At 53.9% G+C, this 26235-nt stretch overlaps 4 protein-coding genes across 4 annotated transcripts; 3 read left to right on the forward strand and 1 right to left on the reverse strand.

Annotated features, from left to right (window-relative positions):
• MONBRDRAFT_8906 (uncharacterized protein) lies at positions 1-819 on the forward strand (the record flags this gene model as incomplete). Its single annotated transcript, XM_001746492.1, has 1 exon — positions 1-819. One exon carries the CDS (start codon positions 1-3, stop codon positions 817-819), a length of 819 nt encoding a protein of 272 aa, XP_001746544.1.
• Positions 820-1985: 1166 nt separating this feature from the next.
• Positions 1986-4097, forward strand: MONBRDRAFT_26144 (uncharacterized protein; the record flags this gene model as incomplete). The annotated part of the gene is made up of 5 exons (XM_001746493.1): positions 1986-2042; positions 2186-2240; positions 2356-2378; positions 2617-2850; positions 2874-4097. 5 exons carry the CDS (start codon positions 1986-1988, stop codon positions 4095-4097), a joined length of 1593 nt encoding a protein of 530 aa, XP_001746545.1.
• Positions 4098-4355: 258 nt separating this feature from the next.
• Positions 4356-6957, reverse strand: MONBRDRAFT_32752 (uncharacterized protein). The gene is made up of 7 exons (XM_001746619.1): positions 6703-6957; positions 6558-6616; positions 6429-6460; positions 5497-6332; positions 5236-5363; positions 4971-5063; positions 4356-4770 (listed from the first exon to the last, which is right to left on the reverse strand). Exons 1-7 carry the CDS (start codon positions 6770-6772, stop codon positions 4372-4374), a joined length of 1617 nt encoding a protein of 538 aa, XP_001746671.1. The 5' UTR covers positions 6773-6957; the 3' UTR covers positions 4356-4371.
• A 5849-nt stretch (positions 6958-12806) lies between these two features.
• Positions 12807-26050, forward strand: MONBRDRAFT_26146 (uncharacterized protein; the record flags this gene model as incomplete). The annotated part of the gene is made up of 47 exons (XM_001746494.1): positions 12807-12949; positions 13082-13151; positions 13258-13344; positions 13447-13599; positions 13705-13835; positions 13921-13972; positions 14124-14697; positions 14790-14893; positions 14998-15110; positions 15237-15331; positions 15475-15665; positions 15806-15970; positions 16092-16200; positions 16293-16349; positions 16481-16632; positions 16732-16925; positions 17028-17187; positions 17378-17689; positions 17802-18052; positions 18192-18349; positions 18467-18554; positions 18682-18835; positions 18976-19056; positions 19215-19346; positions 19427-19552; positions 19635-19751; positions 19877-20014; positions 20161-20394; positions 20496-20672; positions 20794-20959; positions 21043-21134; positions 21245-21624; positions 21762-21942; positions 22025-22267; positions 22421-22507; positions 22612-22953; positions 23027-23116; positions 23296-23361; positions 23514-23711; positions 23808-23909; positions 24019-24108; positions 24249-24339; positions 24472-24586; positions 24685-24792; positions 24893-25103; positions 25171-25257; positions 25373-26050. 47 exons carry the CDS (start codon positions 12807-12809, stop codon positions 26048-26050), a joined length of 7845 nt encoding a protein of 2614 aa, XP_001746546.1.
• Between the last annotated feature and the right edge of the window lie 185 nt (positions 26051-26235).

Below are 26235 nucleotides of genomic sequence, written 5' to 3' on the forward strand. Positions count from 1 at the left end.
ATGGCGGTGCATCAGCAGCGGGACACGACGTGTTCCGGGCATGCTTCGCCAGCGTCGTCCTTGGAATCCTTTGGCGTTGAGCGTCACATGGCTGCCATCAAGATCGCCCGCGAGCGCCAAGGCAAGCAGCACCGCTACGCGGGCTATAGCGACAAGGACCTCCTCGCCGATCTCGAAAAAAAACTCAAGCAAGCCCGCAGTCGCCTGGCCAATCTTCAAGAGCCCCTCAAGAGCGTCACGGGCCGGGCGGACCAAGTCGAAGACATGGTGGACGCCCTCTCCTTCACCAAATGGCTGGTGGAGCAACACCTCATTGCCCAAGCCAAAACTGACACGGATTCACAAGCCGCCGATGTTGCTGATCCTGCCTTCACGCACCACCCCAAGGACTTCACCAAGATCCCTGCCACCGCCAACGCCGCTTCCCCAGCGTCACAGTCCACGGCCGTGCCTCGCGGTGGCCCTGCCATGGGGGCCCCACTCATGACCTGGGCCACTGGACCCAACGGCGTGCCCGTCATGATGCCCGTCTCCATGTCCATGTCCATGATGGGCCCATATGCCGCGCAGTACGGTGCCACACCCATGATGTGGCCCAGTACCACCTCAGCAGCAGCCAACCCCACTTCCATGCCCGCCATGTCCGTGTCCACCGTGCCCACCATGCCAGCCATGCCAGCCATGTCCATGTCCAGCATGCTCGCTGCTTGGCAGCAACAGCAGCAGCAACAACAACAACAGCAGCAGCAGCAGCAGCAGCGATTCTTGTTCCAGCAACAACAGCTGCAGACCCACTTTTCGCAGCCGGCGCAACACTAAAAGAACGCCCTGGAGCGCCACTTGCCCCAACGGGACTGCATGTCCCTTCCTTGCCCCTCCTGTGTCTACTGGTACACGCACCTGTGGGTGTCCGCCCTATTATGTGCCATAGCCTGTTGCTAGCTCTTGTATTTCTGGCGTCGCTTCAAAAGGGTGTTGGTTGACCAGCCCGAGCTGTCCCCACCCTAGCCAGATTGCCTCTTGCGCCTTGTTCATAACATCGCTCGCTGCCATCTGTATAAACGATTCATCCGCCGCCTCCTGCTGTACTGTACCTATTGTCTGTAAATAAAAGCGCTCGCTCGTCATGTGTCCAATGTGAACGACTCTTTTACTGCTCCTTAATCGCCTCCAGCCTGCGTGCTTGACTCCTTCCCCCCGCCTTGGGTGTCCCTTGATGGGAAATTGAAATGAGTATCATCAACGCGTATCTTTGAATCAAGCATCTCCTGTGCTGGACGAACCGTGCACACCATCGCCCCGCCCATAACGCAGATCAAGAATGACAACCACCAGCGCACGAGCCAATCAAGAGAAGCAAATCAAGTGATGGTTGAGTGGTGAGAGCTTGAGCATACGCGCTTGGCTTCCACAATATTATTATTATTATTATTGTTTGGTGCCTGCAATGCCCGCCAGCATATCGGCGGACACGATACCGGGGGCGGTTCATTCCTGGGGTGCTCAAATCAAAAACACTGTCTCGCCCATGCGAGCTTTGTGACACTTTTCATGCATGCATGCTTGGACATGAAGGATTTGCCCAGCAGGATCTCCGCTCGAGACCAAACTCGACTATGGAATGTGTCCGTCCTCTGTCGGCGCGGCGCGGCGCGGCGACATCCATAAACTTGTGGGCGAGCATGCTATGCTGTATCGCTTGCACCTTGCTTGGGTGTCATTTCTGTCGTGATCCTGGTTGCCACGACCGCGCCTTTGGTCGCAACGAGTGGCGTCACCAGGAACGCTGCCATCACTAAGGCCGGACGTTCAAGAGGAATCAGAGTTGAGAGCCATCTGGTTTTGGCGGTCACTCGCCAGGCAGAGACGAGCTGGCTCCAACCCAGCTTGGCACAACTCAAGATTAAAAACAGCTTCTTCAGCCTTCCCCGCATTATCCCTTTCGCCCCTCCCTTTCCGAGCCCCTTCCGGATCGCACCGTCATCATGCACTCGCTTCTCGGTGGCCGCCGCAAAAACGGCAACGTGAAAACCCGCGTCAAGGTTCGCTGCTTGACCTCGCGCGCATTCATCTCTCGCCCCACGGCCCCTTCCTTGTCCGTGTGCTTCTGCCTTTGAAGAAAAAATGCTTGGTGAGTTTTCATCTGCGCTCACTCCATCCCTCACCCCCCGCTATTCTTCGGCAGGAGTTGAAGCAGACCATCAGCACTTTCCCCATTCATTCACCATCCGCCTCTCCAGGTTGGTTTGCAGCGCTGCTTGACCCCCGGGGCGAGCACGGCCACGCACCGTTCAAGCTCAACACTCACTCACTTGCCCGGCTCACCCGCACTTTCTCATGCCATCACACATCCAGATGCCCAAACCATGCTGACCAAGGTATGTTTGGGTGATCGACACCGTTTGGCTGTCGACAAGTGCTTGACTCATCTTTTGGCCCGGTGTCGTCGACATCGCTCCTTCTCCCCACCAGAAACTCACAACCCCACCTCCTATCGCATCCAGCGTCTCGGTAAAAATCCAAAACAAAACCGCACCGCATCTGGCAGCTGAATCTTTCTGTCATAACCGCTCTTTTAACTCAGCCTCGACTCTGTCCTGCTTGGCCCGGGCACAGAGTGGTCACAGCTCGAACACGAGCCTTCCCAGCATGACCGAGTTCACACGCGAAGAGCTGCTGGCCAAGTGCGCCGAATGCGCCCAGCTACAACAGGACATTCAAGCTCAAACTGCGCTTTTTTTGACTGTCAGTCCCACTCCATACAAAGAGCTCCAACTGCATCACCCTTGCTTCATAGCTCCAACACCCATCACTCTTGCTCCATGTTCTAAACGGCGTGTGTGCGTGCTTGTGCGTGCGTGTGTGCGATATAGAAACTAGCCGAGGATGACGTGCGAGAGGCCGATTTGCTGCGCCAACGCCAGGGGATCGACGAGCAACTCTCGGCTATTTGTGAGCAGATTTCCCGCCTGCAAGCGCAGAAAGCGGCCTTGGTGCAACAGGGTGAACAACTTGATCGGGACAAGACTGCTGTGGAGCGGAATCGACAAGCAAGTACAGATGAGCTTCAATCCTGCCGTAATCGCTACGAAGGTGCCAGCCGCCGTCTACACATTGCGCAACGTCAGCTTGCAGAGCTGCCCGCCCCCAAGGTCGTCGCGCCCCCCTCGCTGGCACCCATCTCAGCATTGGCTCACTCCAGCCCCGGCAGCCCAACTGGATCACGCGCCACACAAAGCCAGCCACCGCCCACCGCAAGAACGGCAAGCCGGCATCCACGTGCCAGTTCCGGTCCTCCCAGTTGTTCACCATCACGCCGCGAGTCGCTGATGGCCAGCAAGCGTGGCTCCTATGAGACTGCCTGCACGCCGCTGGGGTTGGACTCGCGTCGCGGCTCACACGACGCCCAACCAAAGCCACCGGTTGATGCTCGCCGTATTGGTGCGCCAGTGCTATTGGATTCGGAGGATGAAGAAGACCAAGAGGATGCGCACGGTGCCCAGGTGGCGTTGTCGTCGCAGACGGGTCCATCGGCGCACTCTCCCGCCATGGCTTCACACATGCGCGATGCCAATGCCTCGGCATCCGACGAGGAAGACGACGGTGAGGTCGAGGATGAATATGAAGAGTTGGATGACATTGCCATGCAAGCTGGGGCCGCAGATGAATACGTGCATACAGACGACGAGCTAGATCCAGCCTATGATGGTACCCAGGCTGCCTCCGAGTGCCTCTCGGCCAGTGCTTTTATTGACGGCTTGTACGACAATGCTGAATCCGATCAGGAAGAAGTTGAGGGAGCGGGCCCCTCTTCCGAGGCACCGTGCAGCCCGTGTCCCGTCGATTCTGGTCGCTTGGAGGCACGGCAGATACACGTGGGGTCCCACAAGAGCGATAGCAAGGTTCCTTTACCCGCGGCTCGTGGCAGCTTTGCCAACCTGGCCACGCTGCGAGCATCCGCCGAACAGCTCGACGTGAGCGCACTTGAATTTGCACGCCAAGCCTCAGCACACATGCTTGCAACCGACGACGCCGATCAAGACGAGACTCAAACATATCCTCCCATTGGGTTCCAGACACGGGGTGTGCTCTGCTAAACTGTTGTGTGTCGCTCGCATTACCATTTCCATCATGATTGAATTCCCGCTTTTGGATTATTATTTTCGTCCCCGCTTCCGTTTCCTCCGTCTTGGCAGCAGTGCCTAGGCTGCGTGATCAAGGCAAAGGTCAGCCAGCACTGATGTCGCCTTCAACGATACCGGGTGTCATTGTCAACTATTAAGCATGGTCGGTCGTCACGGTTCTAAAAATTAAATTGATGTTGCATCTTTCGTGCAAGGGATCAGGGCAGGGTGAGGGACACGCAGTGTCTTAGAGGTCGAGCTGACCCGGGGCCGCATCGTTACTCAGCCAGCTGATCATGTCATCTGAAGTACTGGCCCCAGAAAAGCCACGTCGCACACTCTCGGCTGCCGCAATGCCGCTAGCAAAGGCATCGCCACCAAAGGGCCCCGAAAAATAGTCACCAGCCAAAACCAGGCCGCGGGCTAGAGACTTGCACTTCCAAAGGGGGATGAGCGGGGGAATGCGCCGATATCCTTTGGGCGTCTGTAGAATTTCATCACCGGGCGAGACCTCGGAGATGACGCCCTCGCCCGTGTCATAGCTGGAGGGTGTAGCCAAAAAGGGTTGCGAAACCACGCCATATCGCCATCGATGCCCCTGCACGTTCTGTAGCTTTAACTTGGCGCGATCAAAACACTCAAATTCCTAGCGATCAAACGGAGCAAGAAGGTACAGTCAAGGAGACACTCGATGCCAAACGTGGTGCAAAGCACACACGATTGTCGACAGCGGTCTGTCTGAATTGTCGATGACAGCTCCGAAAAAAAAACAGAAAAAAAAAAAAAAAAAAGAAAAAAGAAGAAAGAAAAAAAAGCGTCGGAACCACAACTTGAAGGTCAACGCACCGTTGTAACGTCTCGGACGAGGTGATCAATCAGCACATCATTGCGTCGGTTCATTTTGCCCACCGACGAGCGTGGAGATGCGTGGGCCACCCACTGCCAGTGCAGCGCAAACGATTCAAGCCGAGCGACAATGAGAATACCTTGAAGCCAGCTCGGTGCCATCGAGGGCAAGGCCAACAACTCATCCAGAACGCGCTTGGTGGTCCAATGGTATGAGCGCGCTAAAATCGACCGCAGAAAGTGATTTCATGCAAGCGTATCAAACCTGAATCTGCGAGCTGGATGCGGAGCATTCACGAAAAGAGTACAGGCGGTGTACGCGCTGTTGGCTCGGTTGCGTTCGATCACCCGTTTGATCACTTCTTTGAAAGAGTTCAGGAATGTGGTCAATATCTAAATTGAAAGCACAACGCTTGGTGAGATTGGTACCATCGGCTTGCAGGCTTTTGGCGGCTGCGAGCTGCCTGCGCAGGGGAGCGGCACAGCATCCGGTGCGGGCCGCGCTACGGCGTCGCTTCCACCGCACCTTGATTTGCAAAGAGCTGGCGATGAGCCGATGTACCCAATGCCTGCACCGTCTCAGCAGTGGGCGCATTGGTCTGAAAGCGAATCGTGGCGATCGAGTCGTACATTGCGGCCATGGCATCTTCATCCAGAAAAGGGCTATCCGTTGGCAAGTAGCCTCGAACCAGCGGGGCAACCTGTGGGGCTGGAACAGTGACGACGACGGCGTCATAGCGTTCAGATGACTCCTCCAGCTCTCCCGGGTGAGAGCTGCTCTCAAACAGCAGAGCATAACTCGCATCTCCATCGGCCCGGCGGTGCGAGCGCACAATCTTGCGAACAGCGGTGCCTTGCCGCAATGCGCTGGCAGGCAAGGGGTCCAGGCAGAACTCGAGGAAGCTGGACATGGGTCCAGGGGTGGTGTGTTCATCCTGGCGCATATTGCCATCCATGGGTATGCAGTGTACGACAGGTAGGCTACGATCGCGGATCGCGGGCGACTCGCGGAACATTTCTGGCCGCAAGAAGGTCCAGTGTCCTTGGTCAGGCTGGTTTTCTGGCATGTCCTCTGAGAATAGCAGTCGCAGGACGCCGGCTTCAAAGGCTTCCTTGGCCAATTGGGCGGCATGAAAGTAAGCAAATGGCACACAATAGGGAAACAAGTAGCGCGCCACGTCGGCACTCTGTTTTTCACGGGTGAGGATCTGCCCATGCTTCATGGGATATTCGCGCATGGAGCGATGCCATCGCACAAACTCGCGCACGGGAAGATAGTTGCGGTCCAGGCTCATGGGGCTCAGCGGGATGGAAAAGCAAGGAGCCCCGTAGTTGTGAAAGGCCATTCCATTGGGCGACCATCTAGTCCAGCAGATTCATACCCGGCATGAGGAGGCGTCGAGCAGGTGTATCAAGTCTTGGTAGCCTAGTGTGTTCGGGTATTGGGAGGGCACACACCTTGTCGCTGCACGTCCGCCAGGTGCACGACCCTGAGATAGACGATATAGAGAGCCGGTCAGTGGGACAAAGGCAGCACGAGCTGGGCAGCTGTCTCAAAAAAGATGGAAAAAAAAAAAGTTGGCTGACCTTATCGAATATCTCCACCTCGTGCCCAGCACGATTGAGCCAGCGGGCGGCAGCGATGCCTGTGAAGCGCGTTTGGGGGCATGTGCATGTAAGAGCCACGGCAGCGGGGGCTTGGGGCAAGGCGCAGGAGTAGGCAAGACCCCACCAGCAAAGCCACTGCCAATGATGGCGATTTTCTTGATGGCTTGTGGCCGTAGTGCTTGCGGGATCGTCATCACGGCTGGCGTCAGGCTTGACAAGCCACAGCACACCGTCCAGCTGTAGCTGCAGCCACAAAAATGCAATATCACCCCCACCAAGCCCCAGCGACCGCCCGCAACAGGCAGTGGCTCAAACAGCACGACCCACAGTGAACACACTCGCGCGTACGTTACTTCTGCCTCTGCCGGTGGTGCGGCAGCAAGTGTGTGATGTTTCAACAAAAAATGAAATTTAGTGTGTGTGTGTGTGTGTTTGGGTGAACAAAAGAAAACGGTATCAAAGACGGAGACGCGCCCTAAAGAAGATTCTGATTTAACATGTATACGTCATGGCTGAGAGGTGAAGAGTTTGAGGCGCTTTGCCTTGGCTTTGTCGCAGCACGTGCATCAACAGAGGCAGAGACAGCGATCGAGAAACGGGAGAATGGGTTGCCATCAAAGGAAAGAGTGGTGTTGGCGGTGACTTGGGGAGCCCTTTACTGCTTTAGGGAGCACCGGGGCAGCCGCAAGGATTGTCACAGGTTTGGACGTGCGAGTGCATCTCTAGAACCTGGTCGGGGCTGAGCTCGGGGACGGAAATAAGGTATGGGTTACAGCTGACCAGCGGTCCAAAGCACGACCAATCACCATCCTGGCAGCCAATCATACATTTTTTTTTTTTTTTTTTTGTTTTAAAAGCGCGCCATGGTGAGGGGTTTGTGTGGTCTGCGAGAACCACATGAGCGCTGAGAAACGAGCGAAGCGTACTTCGACAAGATCCAAATCAACACCGGCCAGCCATAAGCCCAAGGAGACGTCTTCACCCTATGGAAGATCCCACGTACATGCCCAATTGCCCGGTTATGGACCGGGACCGAGACCAGGACCGGGCTTGCGGGAATGGGCCGAAGAGGCACGCACCTGAAAGTGATGCAAATTGGGACTGGCGATGGACAAGAGTCGGAGGGCTTCGCGTGTGAGGACAGATCCAGATCCACAGGCAAAGGGGGCATATTGTGCGCCTGCCGGCCACCACAACGTCCTTGAACAGTCATGTAACGGGTGTCGACGCAGTCATGTGCAAGGGTCAGGCCACACACCCGAGTAAAATGACTCTGCCCATTTGCCGTGGCGTTCTACGGGCCAGTTGCGACGAAAATTGCCCCACCACATCGGACTGCCAGCACAGCCAGCGGTGTTCGTCCGTAAGCCGGATGAAGCAGGCACGAGAAGCTGCAAGACTCTACTTAGTGGCAATTTTCCGGCCGCACTGACCGTGTCGGTATTTGTAGTCGTTGCGCCAAGCCCGCGCGCAGCCTGTGCGAGGGCAGCGATGAGAATACTGCTGCGCCCGAAATACAGACGACACGATGTGTTGTTGATGTGCGCCTTTGCCTTTCCCAATGCTCACCGATCAACGTGGATGTAGACGTCATCGTCCGTCTTCAGGATGGCATCATACTCGTGTGCAAAAGCATAACGTGCAGCACTCAGCACCTTGGTCGGAAGCGTGCTGTCGTATTCAGGCGTGAGGTCGGACGTCACCAACATAACACGGCAACCAACGTCGGTGGCAAGCGCTTGGCACAAACCGGTATGCATCCTCGAGGCCATCTAGTAAGAGCAGGTCGCCGTGCCGTGCTGCTTCCTCCTCCAACGACGCATCTTCTGCCTATTGCCCAAAATGACGAGAGAAAACCGTGCTCAGCCGAAATGCTTAAAAGACAGACCGAGATCTGCAAACCAAAGTCCCACGCCGCCATTAGGGTCGCAGGTATAGCGACACTGGCGCACACCTGTAGCTGCAGGCGCTGAGCGCGATAGGCCTCGCTACGATTTTGGCTTAAGACGTCCAAGTGCTGCAGATCAGACCAGAAATTCATTTACCATCAAGCAAGCATCAAAATCACACTGAGCAAATATGCTGGACCCAGCTGTGCGCAAGTAGCAAAGCATCACGGACGACACACCTGCACCAGATCAAAAGGCGGCTGCCAACGAATATGCAACTAGATCATCGGTGACATGGGTTCAAAGCAGGGCGGGTCATTGACACGCGATACATTTTGCTGTAAAGGGTTGCTGTCCCCGCCCCTTGGCAAGGTCACGCCATTGAGATGGACGCACCATTTGTCCGGCCGCGCAGTTGCGCTTGTCAATGACCCAGGTCTCAGTCAGGTCTTCGCCAGGCCACTCCACCATCAGCGTATGTTGAGCCTCGTTGCCAAAGTCCAGCTCAGACCTCGAGAGCTTGATGACCTGCCGTGTCAGAACAGGAGCAAGTCAGCGAGAGTGAGCGTGCATCGCATAACTCGTTTGTGCCTGTCGTGAGACAAAACCCGGCTGCTTCGCACGACAAATCTATTCATGACAACATCTAGGCGCGAGAAAAAACGCAATTCGGTTGCGAGGCATCGTGGTACGCACGTCTGCCTCGGTGTAGGAGGTACACGGCTGGGTAGGGTCCCAGCGCCGCAGCACCAGGACGTCAAAAGTGGATCGGGCGTTGAGACGCAGCTTGTCGGTGCGAAAAAGCTCAATGGCGGGGTAGGAAACACCTGAGCGCCAGGCCAGACTGTAGGTAGCAGCAGGGGCTTGTCGCTCGGCCTGAAACGACATGGCAGGTCCGAGGGGCAAATTGGGCAGCTCTTCTGTGGGCAGAGTTCCGGCGGCCCGTCCGCCCAGGCCAGCATGGAACACCAGCAAGCCGCCACCCGTGTTCCAAGGGCCAGCCTCGGCCGCGAGGTTGTCGGCTCCTGCAGGTGGGGAAAGAGGCAGATATTCGGTGGGGCCTTCAATGGTGAGCACGCCGTCAAAATCACGGGGAAGGATTACGGGCTCAACGGGGAGCCAGTGCAAGCCACCGCGAGCATACACGCGAGTCTGGTGGGTGCCAGACAAGCGAGCCTCAACCATGGCTCGACCAGCGTGGCGGTCCCAAATCCGAATGGTGACGTCTGGCCGAGTAGATCCAGGTGAAATGGGTAGCCAGGCACCCAGTTCATAGAGAGTGAGCCAATGGCGGGTGGTAAAGTGCAGACCAAGAACTCGAAACTGGGGTGGCCAGGTCTGAGTTGGCCAGGGAAGTGGCTGGGCTGGCAGATGGATCGAATCGAGGCGCTGGTCTAGAATGGGCCGCATGGAAGGCGCTTCCCTGCACTCGTAAGGGCTCAGCCGATGCGCTAGAGGGATGGGGCATCCCGAGCGACCAATTATGAAGCGGTGTTCCAGCTGCCACGGTTGTATGCTGTCAGAAAGGCCAGGTTCCGATTCGTCGCCGGTATTGGTGTCAAGCAGTTGGGCCCAAGTCTCTCGGGCGGCTTGACGCTGGCTTGAATGTGAGCGGGCGGAGAGGATGGCTAGCAGGAGGCGAGGGCGCTTCGCGTGACTTGGCGACGTTGGCGGGGGGCGTTGAGGCCCAGGTGCCGTGGCGTTGAGCATGGTCTGCAGCTTTAAAAGCGCTTCGGTAGCCTCGGCCAGCGTTTTGTGTAGCCAGTGCTCTTGTGTGAGGCTGTCTTGGTTGCCGTGGTCAGAAAGCTGACGCTGAAGGGACGCAATCAACTGATTGGCATCCTTGCGTAGGCGGCGAGCCACGAAAACCGGATCTTGGGAGAGATACACCTATCGCAGCAAGCCGGTACAGAATCATTGTGTTTGTGACCATGCCGGACCAGCACTGCGGGCATGGTATGTGTATGCGTGTGTGCGTGTGTGGGGGGAAGGACATACCGCTGCAGATTCGCGCACAAGGTGACCAGGCAGGGGAACATCCTCACGGTTGCGATAAGCATTTGGTTCTGGCTCGCGTCGGGGTAACTGAGGATGCCTTTCGTCATTGGGCCAGGTCTGCTCGTCCTGATGCACCCGCGACGAGCCATGGGAGCCTGCGGAGTATGCGATGCCAGAGCATGCGTGAGCGGCAGCAAACAAATGCGACACAGGCGGCCCTGAAAGGACGATGATCAGACCTTGTTCCTCCTGGGCATCCGGTCCTGGCAAGAACCAGGTGGCTGCAATCAACGCGGTCAGGAGCAAGCACAGCAGGGCCCCGGCGAGGAGCATTGGCCCCCGCGCCCGCGACCATCGAGCCATTCTGCACTGGCTCAAGCTTCTCAAGACGATCTTGTGTGCTTGCGCGCATGCATCTTGCTGACAAAAAAAAGAAAGGAGAGAGAGTTTTCAGAGAGAGATTGAGAGAGAGATTGAGAGATCTTGAGAGATTGAGATCTTGAGATCTTGAGAGATTGAGAGATTGAGAGATTGAGAGATTGAGAGATTGAGAGATTGAGAGATTGAGAGATTGAGATCTTGAGATCTTGAGAGATTGAGAGATTGAGAGATTGAGAGATTGAGAGATTGAGAGATTGAGAGATTGAGAGATTGAGAGATTGAGAGATTGAGAGATTGAGAGATTGAGAGATTGAGAGATTGAGAGATTGAGAGATTGAGGAAAAACGACTGTCCTAGGAGCAGAGGAACATGGGCGCTGGAACACCAATTGAGGATGAAGCTGTAGAGATTAAATTTTGAGTTTTCCAATCAACAAAACCGCTTGGATGGGGTTGCCCTCAACGGAGCTGGCATGGACGCCTGTCCCACTCGGCAGAGGAGCAGTTTAGGAAAGGACCATCATGTGCGCCAATTTTGGGTCTGGCGAAGCCAAGTTGCCAAAGTTGCATCGACAGCAAGGTCAGCTCATGTGATTGCTTGATCATGTCGCTTGACTGCGAGAGGCAGAGCCAGCCTGGCGATCGCGTGTATGTATGTATGTGTGTGGAGGTGACGAGCAAACACACACACACACACACACACACACACACACACACACACACACGCGCGTCCACACAAGCAAGAAATGGTGTTGTCAACTTCAACAAGCCAAATATTCTATACATCTTTCATGAGGTCCATCAATGTAGTAGTAAAGGTGTACGCAAAACTATCTACATCATCTTTAATATTTGCTTCAACTTCTGCTTCACAACCGCCACGCCCTTTATGTCACAGTCCTTACCAGCCTCGCATCAAAATTACCACACTTGTGCATACGTTTCAAAGGTGATTCCTCTTGATAATGAGCACACGTGTGACACCTTGGGTTTTTTGGGGATGTGTGATCGTCGATGACACGCCCTCTCTGTCTCTGTTTTGTGGCTGTCTCTCTCTCTGGGTGTTTTTTGAGTCGCTCTCTCTGTCTCTGTTTCTGTCTCCCTAGCTCTTTTTCTCTCTGTGTTTTCTCGCCTCTCTGGTTATCCTTCAGTCTTCCCTATCTCTGTTTTTGTCTCTGTCTCTGTTTTTGTCTCTGTCTCTGTCTCTGTCTCTGTCTCTGTCTCTGTCTCTGTCTCTGTCTCTGTCTCTGTCTCTGTCTCTGTCTCTGTCTCTGTCTCTGTCTCTCTGTCTCTGTCCTCTGCCAAAATCGGCAACTGATCCGCGTGCGTGTTTTTTTTTCTCTCTTATTTTTCCCCAAGTGGGTTCAAGGTCGACGCGTGCCTTCACTCTGGGCCGTCGTCGTGGCTGCTGTTGCAAGGTGAGGGTTATGGACTCTGCATGGCTTGGCCAGAGGTTGCTCCGTCTTGTTGGTTTGGTACTGCCATTTCGTTTCCTCGTGTCTTGTGTGGGGGCGTCGATCTGTGTGATCTCCATAGGCTGTATGGGTTCGTTTGCTCATCGCCTCGTCCTGTGCGCTTTGCTGCTCCCATCTACCTCCCTGTCGTACTCGCAGCGCTGAAGGCTTACCCCTTAGATTGCCGCGTGCGTCTGGCGTTTGTGCTTTGGCCTGCCTGGCAGAAGACTTGACTTATTCTTTTTTTTGTCCTTGATTGGCTTTGCTCATCCCTGCGACCTCTGCCTTGCGCTTTGTTTGTGGGCCATCATCACGCAGCAGTGAGGCGGGTTCGCTTCATTGACCACGGTTGGTCATGATACCTACCTTGCTTTTTGCGCCTTCCTCAATGCCTGCTGCGGTCGAGTCAATTTAATCCTGGCTCGCGATCTCTCACCCGTCTTGTTTTTCGGTGATTCGATGCAGGGCCCTCGACGCGTGCTGGCGGCCCCGCCGCTTCCCGTCATCATGGCTCCCATGCGTCAAATCGGACCAATGTCCTTTGCTGGGGCCGAGGTCGAAGAGTCCTCGGCCCCACCCATTCACTACGGTGATCAGATCATTCTCTACGATGGCAAAACCGGCGGCTTTGTCTTCAACGAAATCTCGAGGTCAGCACGCTGATCTGACAACCCCAGGCCTCAGCCCCAACATCCCTTCTCAACAAACTTCGCTTCTGTTGCACCCCCCCCCCCCCCCCTTCCCCTCATTCTCGTGTGGCTCCAACATCTGGCACATTGCAGCACAGCACACGGACATCTCTCTGTCAACATCAATGCCACCCGCCAAGAGCCCAACCTGGGCAATGTTAAGGTACGTGCTAGGCCATGCCTCCATGTCGGCCTTCAAGCTCGGATTCGTCCCTTTTTCCAGCCCAATCTCCAGCCGATCTCACCTTTTTTGGGCAATGCTTCAACAGTCTGCTGTTTTTGAGGTCTTGCCTCAAGTCAAATACAAGTTTGCCAAGCACCTGCGCAAGCTCATTGCCAAGTTCCGCCAAAAATCCGTACGAACATTGCCTTGTCCCTTGCTGGCTCTACACAGACAACAAGGTCACTGGACTCATTTGACGACGACGACGACGACGACGCTTCGTCCACCTCAATAGGAGCTGAGCATCACTTATGAGCAAGCGCTGGATCGCGCTGGAAACATGGCTCAGGAGCTGCAGCGCCTCAAGCGACTCGCTGAAGCTGAAAACTCGGACAACGCTGGTGAAATCGATCGTCGTCGAGGCGATCCTGTTACCTACGGCCAAGTTGTACGTTTCGTTTGACCTGCAACCTCTTTTGCCACGTTGTCTGTGCTTGTCCACTTGCCAGCGCCCACACCTCAGGCGTCTCATCCCTTCCTCTGCATTCTACAGGTTTTGCTCAAGCACGCCTTCTCCAATCGTTTCGTGGCCGCTTCCGCCACCGAAACCTCTCGTCGCGAAACGAGCAACATGAAAGCCGATGTCAATGCTTACGCAACACGCAACTGCTTTTTCCGCGTCATGTAAGTTGTGCAGTACTCAAGCGCCTCAAATTCAGTCTCGCCATTTCCTAGCGCCAGTCGGCTCATGCTTGTGACACTGTACTAGGCCACGCTTCAAGGTTCGCGCAGAAGGTGATCCGGTCCGCGTTGGCGACCAGGTGCGTCTCGTTAGCTTTAAACGCTGCTGCTGTTGTTAGGCTTTGCCAATGCAACATGGCTATCGAATTTAACCGCTCTGGCCCCTTCCCCTTCCCACCCCGCTTTCTGCTTACTTTTCTTCCCCTTCTCATTATCGATCGCGCTTGCCAGATCGTCTTCGAGTCTCTTAAGACTCGTGGCCAATTTCTGCATACCAGCCTCAGTGTGCACCCCGAGTCCGAACCCGATGAAGGCTGCTATGAAGTCAACATTTCCGTCTCACAGACGGCTTACAGTGTGGTTGCACACGCCTCACACACGGACACCCTGACGACCGATCTGCGAGCCGGCACCGTCATCCAGCTCTTTCATAAAGAGACTTCGGCCTACGTGTGTGCCGAGGGGTTGTACACAACCATCGGCATCACCGAGGACGTCCACCTTCGTCGCCGCCCCGTCAACATTCGCCGAGCGCGCACCTTGCTACCCCCAACCTCTGGTGTTGGCTATTGGCAAATTGAAGATGCCGATCGCCCCCTCAGCGGTGAACGCTTGGCCTGGGATGCCGCGATTCGCATTCGCCACCTTGGCACCCGGCGTTACCTTAGCAAGGATCAAGCCGGCAATCTCACGTTGACACCGGACATTACGGACGAATCAACCGTCTTTCAGATCATCCCCGTGATTCGCAGCTCAGATATGGTTCCCATTGACTCCTATGCCCGCATTAAGCACAAAGCCACAGGTATGCTCATGTCCCAGGCCTTTGCCTTTGCACATGAGCTTTGCCGGTGCCTCACCGTTTTTGCTTGCACAATAATGAAATGTCGCCCCTAGGCACTTGGCTTCACGCCAGTGACACTGAGTACCGGCGCAAGGCGCGGTCAATCAAGCAACCCTCGACCGATATTGTCAGCCAAGGCCTGATCGATCGCACTTCGGTATGCTGTTGGCTTGTCCGCCCAGCAGGCCCTCTTTGCCCGTATGCTCGTTCCTGTGCACCCACCTTTGTTGAACCAACCATTTGCTTGTTTCAACTACTCAGGCCATCACATGGGACGGCGCTACACTGGCTGAATTGCAATTGTCAGAACGACGACTCTTTGACGACGCCTTTATCATTCGCACCGTGCCCGCCGACCGCGAGTACAACTGCAAGTACGTCTCTTTTTGCAGCATTAGTTGTGCTCACACCTCGCTCTTGGTCGCGTTTCTCTCTTCCTCTCTCTTTTTCCCTGTGATTCACAAGCAATTTACTTACACCATCTTGTGGCGCGCGTACAGTTTTGTTCTTGGCATGGCGCCTTTGATCGATTGGTATGCCAAGATGCGCTTGCAGACCGACGTAGGCGTCATTGAGGCGGACCCATTTATCAATGGTAGGATCTCTTGTGCAGCGGTTCATCGCATCTTTTGTGCCTGTTGTGATCTTTTCCAACGCGACCTTCCCGGTCATCGAGCACTGCGTTCGCCCACCCATTCATCTTTCACTTTGTCCACTCTCATGCGTACTGTTGCTCAGCACTGCGCGAGCTGTCAGCCTTTATGTTCGACAAGGGCGCACGAGTTCGCGTGCGACAGAAATTGCTTCGCAACTTTGCCATCATCGAGCTTCTGATCAAAGTCTTGAAGAGCCCCTTCGATACATTCAACACGAGCTCGTCCGCCATCACCTTGGAGGCTCTCAATGATCAAGCCAATGCGACTACTTTGGTTTGCTGCTCGCCTGCAACTGCATGACACTCGCACGAGATTTGAGTGTTGCCATGTGACTTTCCTTCCGTGGCAGATCCAGAATCTCATCTACGCCCTCCTCTTGGTTTATCTTTTGCTTGCTTGCACCAACCAACCAGAGCGTCATGGATGCTGCTTACGGCGTGATCCAAGCTTATTTAACGGGAGAGTCACGCAAAAATGAGCTGTACCTTGCGCGCCACATTCCGTTTTTCCAGTCGCAAGTTGGCGCGCGTCTTCGCGTCGAGGCCATGTACACCGAGCTTGTCCTGGACAACACCATGGTAAGTCTCATGTATTCTATGATGCAACTTTCAGAATGGGTCCTTCCTTGCGTCCTTAGGCGCTTTCGGTTGTGGCAAGACCTCACTATCCTCGCTCGTCTCTGCTTTCGACACTGAACAGCTGGTTCGCGCCATTGGCAAACCAGAGATCAGCCGCTTCGTGACCTTGTTGGTCAACGACAAGAATCCTGATTACCTAGACTTTCTGGGCGCGCTCTGCGAATGCGACGGTTTGTGGTGCAACTGTTGCCAAGATCCAGGCGTTAGCATGATATCTGCTGTGTCTAATAATTCGTGGCCGATCAACCCTCGGCACATGTAGGTGGTCCTCTTGCTGACAATCAAAGTATCATCTGCGACATGTTGCTCAAGGACAAAAGTATGTCGCTGCTAGGCATTCTTCCTGCCTGCGTGCCGGCATTTTCATGCCCTGTCTTTGGCTTGCTGTACCGCAGCTGCTCATTGATGTAACCGTTTTGCTTGCTGGTATCTGATTTCTCACCTTATTAGGAACGGTGTACCTCACCGAGCTGATGGATGAGCAAGATCGGGTCAAAGTCAGCCTCGATGCCGGCCGCAGATGGCAGCCGCTGGACCAGTTTGCCCTCTCTGGTATGGACGAGGACGATTCGACTTCGTCACAGTCATTCCTCTTTTTGCAGGTTAGTGCCAAAACCCAGATTATTTCAACCAAGCGCCGCCGACTGCCGTGCGATGGCCTGGGGCAGATGTGGCACTCACGGTTTGTGGCCCTTGCTTAGAAACAATTGGAGCTTTTTGGCAAGTTATGCTCAGGCCGCAACGAGCATTGTCGCAACGTCATTGTCAACGAACTCAAGTATCTCACCTTTGAGGAGTGCTTCACTTGCGTTAAATCGGAGCGCATTCCCAAGTCGCTGCGTGCTCGCTACGTCAAGCTCTTGGCCAATCTGTTCGTTGACATTGACCAGAACCGGTAGGTAGCTTGGATCTTTCACACTAGCATAAAAACCTCATCGATCCGCGCCACGCCTTGTGGTGCGGGTGCCTTCTCAACCATGTTCTTGGCGCTGGGCAGGGATCTCTTGGAGATTGTTACAACCGCGTACAAATGGTCTTCACTCTCAGCCAACCCCTTCCGGGACGCGGCGGAAGATCGATCAGTCAGCATTTCGGGTGCACGCTTTCCTGAGTTCAAGGTTATCTCAGACTGGATCATCAAGTATCTGGGTGCACAGGTATAAGCCTTTTCCCTCCCTCCTTCGTCTCTGATTGCGCCTTTAATCCCCCCCTCCCCCCCTTTTTCTTTCTTTTATTGTACACAAGACTGGGTCGCTTTGTTTTCGCCGTCTCACGTATGAAAGTAAAAGATTGGGCAACCACACCTACCGCGCTCATCCTCCGTCTTGCTTGAACGCTCGCGCGCAGGAGGCAGTGGTGCAAATCGATCGTGCCAACAACCGCCTCTTGGCTGAGGTGCTGAGCTTGGTCGAGCTCCTCGTGTCGTTTGGCTACTACGTAGCCCCAGACGACATTCGCATGTTGATGAAGCCGCTCCGATCAGTCGCAGATGGCCTTAACGACAAACCCAACACTACTGAGAGCAACGATAACCAAGAGTGGAAGTTCAATGGACGCTACGAACGCAGTGGAGACAATGCTGTTGTGGCCAAGGTCAAACAGAGCGCACTGCGTGTCATCGATGTATTGCTCAACTTGACATTTAGCGTGCGCCTCCAGGTATTTGCACCTGTCTGGGCGTCTTCGACGCGGCCGATTCCTGATAGTGAACCAGGACCGCTCTGCTTGGCTGATGTGATGTCTTTTCTCTTGTCTGATTCGTGCTGTGTAGCACTTGTTGACCGATTTCAAGTACTATAAGCAGCTCAATGTGGATCCCGATAAGACCAAGCAAACGATGAGCCGTAAAGTGAAGTCGGTGATGGACAGCGGGACCGCAGGCCCATTCTTCACCATGTTTCAACAGCTCATGAGTGCCGAGACCGATGATCAGCTGTTTGCTTTGACGGATACAGTGCGCAAGTACATCAAAGAGATGTGCAAGGCCTCGGACTGGCTTACAAATGGCTGGGAACCTGCCGAGTATGTTTCGTTCTACTCAGAAACTACATTTTTTTTTTTGGTTGATTTTAATGATTTAATCGCTTTTCTCTGGGTACATCTTGAGGCTTTTCTTGGACGGTATTGGTGACGGCGCTTTTCGGCTCTTTTTGCCTGCTAGAACGCACCGCAACGAGTTGGTCGACGTTTTGATGGATCTTGGCCATTACGAATACCCCGAGCTGCTGACCACAGCCATGAACATTTGCAATCGCCTCTTTATGAGTCGTGATGATCTTTTCAACCTTGCCGTACAAACTCAGGTGCTGACCCATCCCGGTACGTGCCAGTCACCATGACATCATGGCCAGCTACATCATGCCAGTCTGCTTCTGATTTTCGATTGCAAACTCCTCTCATGCTGCCGACCCAATATCCTAATGAACGAATTCCCAGACTCACTGCAGTTGCAGCAGCTACTGGACGAAACCGTTCATGTATTGCGCCGCCAAGCAACCGGATTCATTGAGCGTCACGAGTCCGAGTGCGTGACAAGCATGTTTGCCAACGTTTTGTCTCGGTTTTGGTACATTTTAGTGAGGGGAGGCATAACAATGGCTTTTGACCATACTCAAGCTTTTTTGCTTGTGTTCGCTTGCCCTTATCGTTAGGAGTTTCCTGTCCAGCCTGAAGGAGCTGACACAAAAATGCTACTTGTCGCCTGATGATGAAAGCAGCCCTCCTCACGACATCAATCAAAAGATCATCTACAACTCAGGCATCCTTCATGTGGTTTTTGACGTGTTGGCTCGGCACCACGAGGGCGTAAGTTGACACTCACTTCCACTTGACCAGCGCCTGAGCGACTCCCCTTTGCACAAAAGAATTAAACACTTGACTCGTACCATGCCGCTTTCTTTCAAACGTGACTGGCAGCCTCACCTATCACCTCGCATGCACTGCAGTCTGGGCAGCCCATTGAAGTGGTTCAGCACTGCTTTTACTTTTTACGTGCCTTAGCCCGAGGCTTTCCCGAAGTTCAAGAGGTCAGCAAGCGCGTGCCTGCTGCTCTCTGGCCAGGCAGGAGCGATTGTCCAGCCTTCTTTTGAGTTTTCTTTTGAGCAAGACTGATCTCGTCACCGCTTGCGATTGCGTCAATGGTCTCAATATTGGCCTGTTGTGTATTCAACTGCTGCCTTAACAGGCCATGTTCCATGAGTTTGATACGCTCGTCGGCATCGACATTGAGATCAACGGCTGGCAGGACAGCATGGCCTATGCCATGACCGAAGTGTTCACCGGCAACCGCAAGATCTGCCTCGCCGTGCGCGCACGTGTAAGTGGCAGGATCGCTGCACAGCAGCCCGAATTGCGCCCGCGGCTCTCATCACACGCTTCAATGCACCGCCTCGCTAGCATGTGGCCAGCATCATTGAGCTGCTCCAGCGCAGTTCAACGGAAGTGCCAAATATTTTGAAATTGCTTGAGGCAATCACGAAGGTGGAGGAGCTCAACTTGCCTTTGAAGAACAATCAATCCACCGTATGTTTGCCGCACGCCTTTGTTCTACACTTGTGTCAATGCAGGGTGTCGTTCACCTTGTGCTTTATGCATGGGCCTGCAGGTCGTCAAATTCTTGATGGAACATCGACAAGAAATCATCGCCCCGGCCTTGATTGACGACGAGGGCAATTACGAGCTCAATCAGAAGCGCCTGGCTCTGCTGCGCTCCCAGTTTAGTGTACGTTGTTGTTTGTTACTCTAGCAGATGCCCATGCATACAGTCACAGCGGACATATCTTCGTTTTATGCGTCCGTTCTCCACGTCAATTTACGACGCGTTGCCATGCCTTTTCCAAACGCCAGGCTGCTGAACAGAAGGATCGCACCTACCATTGCAACTTGGTCTCGTTGCTGGCCGCGTGCGCTGAGGGCGAGAACAAATACATCGAGTCCATGTGTCAGACCATCTTCTCCATCGACGAAATTCTGGAGGTGCTCAAGGTGAGCGTGCTGCTACTCGCCGTTTTCACCGTTACATGCGCGATGACGACCGTGCGATGACGACCGTGCTTCCCGGTATGTGAACCATACCGCGGGTATCTCACCGTTTTTCGACGGCACCCCGCCGGCTGCTGGACGCTTGTTAGGATGACATCATGGATGATTTGGTCAAGTCGAGTTATGTCCGCTTTTTCCACTGGGTGTACTTGAACACGGGCGAGGCGAGCGCCGCTCTGGTGGCTGCTCGTGTGCCGACCAATCTCAACGTGTGGCAAGCAATGAAGGTGCTCACTGCGGCCCCTTGCTTCAAGACGACTGACTACCTGAAGCCCGAGGAATACGATTTTACGCTTCATGGGGTGGTGCCCATGCTTTACAAGGTTCGTGACGTGCGACAAGCCGCCCGCTGCTTTGGGCATAGTAGTAATACTAGGTGTTGCTCAAACTCGTCCCCCTTTGCCTTTGTTTTCCTCTCCCTCAGTTGATGCAAGACTATTACACCACGGATACGTCTCCAGAGATTCGCAACTGTGCAGCCGAGTTTGCTCGCAGCCTCAGCACCTTTGCAGAGAATCACCTTGGCAAACTTGGCGACCACAACGATGTCAAGGTGCTTGCGTCCTGTGTCATGGCCGTGGCTGCCAAAGAGCCCTCACACGTACGTTGCTCATGGGTTGCGGGACCACCTTGATCATATTTCGATCCATTGTTTGACCGTTTAATGTTACATGCGCCACCATTGCCAATGCAAACTTTGACTTGATTGACTTGCCATGCAGATTCGACAACCGCTTCTGGACCGCATTGCTGATAAGTTGGAGAAAATTGATGCGGGCATCAATGATGTCCCCATCATTGCAAAGTATCGGTCCCGCTACGCCGAGGAACTCGAGCTCAATCACGAGTTTAATATTTTTGCCCTCCGTCTGCAGCGCTCATACAGTGGTGCGTCCGCTGCTTGTGATGCACAAGCACATTGCGAGCTATTAGTCCTAAGCCTGTCACCTCGTGCACCTCCATGCTTGTAGGTGTAAACACCATTCGCCAACAATTGCCACACGCCAATGTTTCGCCCGAACTGGCCCGCGAGGCGTACTGCGAGGACGAGGAAGAAGATGAGGTGCCATCACCCATTGCCTTTTCTGTCTTCATCTCATCGTGCGCACATGGCGAGATTCACCATGCCATCTCTGACTCATGCCTGGACTTTCGTTGCTGGCGGGCACCTAGGCGCTTCCGCTCTCTCCCGAGTTCCAAAACCAATTGTTGCTCTTCCAGCGCGATCATCGCCAAGAGCCATTGCGATGCAACGAGAACGTGAAGGTTTTGATCCGAGCGCTAAACGAGGACAGTGAGGACACGCAAGGACCTCCGAACAGCTTTCTCGAGTCGCGACGCGTTGTGCAGCTGCGCCGCTCGCTGCAGCTCATTCGTGGCATCATCCACAATGCTCTGCGAATGGACAAGGACCCGGAAGAGCTGCAGAATGACCTCTCAGATGCCATCCTGCCCGTGATGAATCTTATGCAGCATCGGGACAACGAGGTCGTTCGCGAGGTTTTGGCGTGCATGGTGGCTTTGCTGACCAATGGTCACCGCGTGGTACAAGGGTACGGGCTGCTTCTCCTTGGCTTTTCTTGTTTGCGTCATTTGCTTTTGCTTTGGATGATTTGCCCCAACGCGGATTTCGGAACCAGGCCTCATTTGCAGTGCTTTGCACTACACCATTTCTGTTGATTTGCCTCAGGCAAATCGAGAATTACTTCTTGAACACACGAGAGGAGCTGTTTTTCGAAATAACGCAAGCGCGTATTCGAGCATCCATCGAAAGCTTGAGCGAGCTTCGCTCACTCAAGCGTCAGGCCCAAGAAGAGGCGGCTCGCCGAGCCAAGCTCCTGGGCACCATGACCATGGCAAAGCAACTGCATGTACGTAGTAAAACGCCAATAGCTCGAGCTCACTTTTCAATAATACGCTCGTGTCATTTGGCCTCGATGTGTCCTCTTGTAGGCGTCGCCAACCGCTGAGACCGCCTTTGGTACCAGTAAGGGCGGAGTGCGTGCTGGCACCCGCGGAGCTGGCACACGTGGCAAGGTCTGTGTTGGATTACTCACCCCCGCATTTTTTTTTCTTGTGTGTGTGTGTGTGTGTGTGTGTGTGTGTGTGTGTGTGTGTGTGTGTGTGTGTGTGTGTGTGCGTGTGTGTGTGTGTGTGTGTGTGTGTGTGTGTGTGTGTGTGTGTGTGTGTGCGTGCGTGCGTGCGTGCGTGCGTGCGTGCGTGTGCGAGCCAGAGAACCAACTGCGCATCCTTGCCCATCATCGTGAACATGAACCCATCTCACATTTGATCGCGCGACACGATCACTCTTCTGTGCAATGTGCGATTGGTCCATCTATGATAATTCAGAGCCGTGCTGGCACTGTCAAGACAGGCACAGCTCGGGACAAGGCGCGCACGGCGGTCGAAGATGAGTATTTGATCGAAGACTCAGAGGTGCGATTGCTCAGTGTTTGACCAGCCGTTTTTTTTGCGGTGAAGTTACTTCGTTATGAGGCTTAGTGACGGCCTGTTTGCTGACTATGCCCCGGTCAATGTAGGATGGCATCGACGTGCGGGACGATGGTAACATTGAGCTGGTGTTGCGCGTTCTTCAGTACATGTGTGAAGGCTTTAACATGCAGCTGAAGGCCTATCTGCATCATCAACCCGACAACATTCGCTCCATTGACATCATCACTGAAACGTCCGAGTTTTTCGGTTCTATTATCGAGCAGATCACGGCAAACAGCATTGAGCTCGTCACCCAGACCGTGGAGACGCTGGTAGAATTTGCTCAAGGCTCATCCGTGAATCAGATGGCGATCTTCAACGCCCACATTGTCGACTACCTCAACGCATTGCTGCGCACTTCAAAGCTACCCGGCTGCAATCCTCTGCAGGTACATTTACGGCCAAAATCAAGCACAAAGGATTGGAAGATGTCAACTCATGCTGTGTGGTGCCATTCTTCAGGTGGCCACCTTGATGCTGTCGTGCACGCGACTAGTCTTGTCGCTGCTCGAGAACAATGACATACGAACTGGCACCATGGCCAAGCAACTTGTACGATGATTGTTTCTATTTGCTCCCCTTTTTCTTGACTTCATTGCCGTTGCTGGTCGTTGTTGGAGCCGGCGTCCATGACTAACCGCTCCTTGGATCGGAGAGAAACGCTCAAGGCATCTTTTTACAGTCTCATCTGGACCTGTATTTCACCTTCTCTGGGAATTGTGCGTGTGTAGGAAGCTACTTTAGACTTGCGTAAAGTGACGGAAATGCTCTTCGAGTACTATAAACTTCACAAGACGGTGCGTTGGAACCCGCGAGGCCGAGGCTTGCGATTACCTCCTTTCCTCACCCGACTTTTTTTTTTTTTTTTTTTTTTTTTTTTTCTTTTTTCTTTTTTCTTTTTTTTTTTTCCTTTCTTCTCTCTTTTTGTTTTCTTCTTTCAATGTTGTAGGAGACTGACGAGCAATGGGAAATTTTTGTCAAGGACAGCGATGATGTGAGCGAGATGACCCGAGCCGTCGAAGTAGGGTTTTCCTTCTTTGAAATCCTGAAGCGCCTATCGGACTTTACCGGCGTGGAGTACTGGTATGATCCAAAGTACTGGGATCACGCCCATGAGCTGCAGCGTGATGTGTATGGACGTATTGAGGTATGTGTGCCGAGTCGTAGATTCACATACCGCGCGTGTTTTTTACCGGCCATTCGGCCATTCGCTTGCTTATCATGTCGTTCGACCTGACTTTAGAATGAGGGTGTCAATTTTTTCCTCAAGCGATGCCGCTCTGTGGAGATTTTTCGGGATGACGGCGTTCACCGCGTGCACTTTTTCAACAAGTGGCCCGGCCAGGTCTGTGTGCGGGAGTCACGTCAACGAGTATTTTTCCTGTTGAGTCGGGCTATCGTTTGTGACTCGTGGCCCACGCTGATCATAAACGACGCCTGCTTGCTGGATTCAGCTGGGTGATGATATCAAGGAGAAGCTTGTGTGGTCGGTCGACCGCAGCTCGCCGGCTGATAAGATTCGCGACTTTGTGGAGAAGCTCAATGTAAGATCTCTGCCCCTTTGTGCAGTGCAAACCAAGCAGGGTTGGAGGAAGCGACCTCCTCTTGAGTACTGCGGCAGCAAGTGCAGTGCATTGCGGCGACCTCATTCGCTTCCGCCGATCTGTGGTCGTGACACTGGCAGGTGGTGATTGCCGATACCCGCTACCGAGCCAGCGTCGCCCGTGGCTGGCTTGTGCCCTTTTTGATTAACCACCGTGTCGCCTGGTCTCGAGGTCGGCTTGTTACTGTCCTGGCCGCACGCAGCCGTGATCGCACGCGGTGCATCTCTGTGCAACTGCTGTTTGTTTGCTATTCCTCGTCTTTAACACCAAACTTACCTTTTTGCACTTTGCGCACCCATCTAGGCCTGCTGCTCTTTACCATTGCACTGAATGTCTGCATTCTGGTGGCCTGGGATGCCCCCAGCCGCAACAGCCAGAATGACTATGTCATCAAGCCCAGCCTCTCCGACGCTCCTTGGTGAGCCTTGTTTGGGCCTGCTCTGGAAGCCCAATGCTTTGTTGCTCATTTCTCGTCCTATGACCGTGGCATTGTCTTGGTATGTTGTGTGCCGACAGGTTTGACACGACGCTTTGGGCTCTGGGTGCCTTTCACCTTTTCTTTGCCTTAATGACCGTCATGGCTTATTTTTCCATCAACGTTCCCTCACTTTTTTACACCCTCTTGTAAGTTTGCATTGACTCGGTTTCCCGCATTCTGCGCTGGTTTGACGATTGGAGCAGCTGTCGTGGTAGATCCACCTGCTCACTACTGATGTATCTGTAGGCCGGTGTCCAATCTGGTGTGCCGCATCCTGCGCTGGTTCATTGGAGAAACCTATGCGCAATGGATTCGCGAGCAACTCGAGCCCTACAACCCGACCAACCGCACTCTGACTTCGCTCTTCTCGCCCATGCCGTTCTACCATCTCATGCTCCTCGGCTTTTCAATTGCTGGCTTGTTGACCGAGGGCTACTTCTACCCATTTCACCTCCTGGTGCGTAGTCGTGCACTCTATAGCTCTGGCAAAGGTGGGCTCACTGTTAGTGCCTTCCGCTCTGTAGCACGTCGTGGTGGGCAACGACATCTTGCTACGCGTGATTGAGGCTGTCACCAAGAATGGCATGTCGCTGCTCAACGTGGCGATGCTGGTAAGAGGCGCTGTAATTGTTCGGCTCAAGAGCGCGCTCGAATTGGTGTGCTGGCCGTTTCTCGAGGCGTGTGCCCGATCATCTGATGCGCTCCGGCTCTTGACTTGCCCCACAGTTGTGCATCATCATTTACATCTACTCCTTCATCAGCTTTGCCTTTTTGCGAGAGGAGTTTGATCAAGGCGACGGCTACTGGTGTGGCAGCCTTCGCGAGTGCTTTGTCACTTCGCTCAAATGGGGTCTACTCAATGGTGGTGGCCTTGGCGAGGGTCTCATTCCTGAAGATGAGGATTTTGAGCGCTATGTGGGCCGCGCAGTTTTTGATCTGTCCTTCTTCATTCTGATTACCATTGTGGGTCTGAACTTGGTCTTCGGTATCATTTTGGACACCTTTTCTGAACTTCGAGACGAACGCTACCAGATTCAAGAAGCCATGGACGGCGAATGCTTCATCTGCAGCCGCAAGAGCTATGATTTTGAACGCTTCGGCAATGGCTTCCACCATCACATTAAGCACGAGCACAACATGTGGAGCTACTTGCTCTTCCTTCTCCACCTCCGCGAGAAGGACGCCAACGATTATACGTCCCATGAGTACTATGTCAGCGAGCTGCTGCGTCGTAATGAGGACGTGCAGTTCTTCCCCATCAACCGTGCCCTCTCGTTGAGCAAGACAGATGAGCAAGACGATGTGGCCGATACGCTTGTTGCCTACCGTCGCCTGCTCACGGACATGGACGACCGCATGACCATGCTGACTCACCTGGTGCAAGACGTTGCGGCTCGCATTTAAGGCGTGCACATGCGTGAATGCGTGAACTCTCTGCCTGATTTTTTGGTCCATCGAGATGCCTTTTAGCATGAACCCGAGTCATGGAAGTGATTTGTGCTTGGATGGTGGTTCTTGTTGAACCTTTCTTGTGAAATAAATCAATAAAATAAAACTTACATGGTGTGGATTTCAAATGACATACACAA

This window comes from Monosiga brevicollis, genomic scaffold (assembly GCF_000002865.3).
Source record: "Monosiga brevicollis MX1 MONBRscaffold_13 genomic scaffold, whole genome shotgun sequence".
Classification (NCBI taxonomy): domain Eukaryota; class Choanoflagellata; order Craspedida; family Salpingoecidae; genus Monosiga; species Monosiga brevicollis.

What these genes read in the sequence shown, in the direction of transcription:
- MONBRDRAFT_32752 (XM_001746619.1), bottom strand. Translation starts at nt 6,772, where the DNA reads ATGACGATCCCGCAAGCACTACGGCCACAAGCCATCAAGAAAATCGCC. An exon ending in GGCGGACGTGCAGCGACAAG is followed by an intron (nt 6,333 to 6,428) that starts GTGTGTGCCCTC and finishes CTGCTGGACTAG; the next exon opens with ATGGTCGCCCAATGGAATGG. An exon ending in CATCCAGCTCGCAGATTCAG is followed by an intron (nt 5,064 to 5,235) that starts GTTTGATACGCT and finishes CTGCACTGGCAG; the next exon opens with TGGGTGGCCCACGCATCTCC.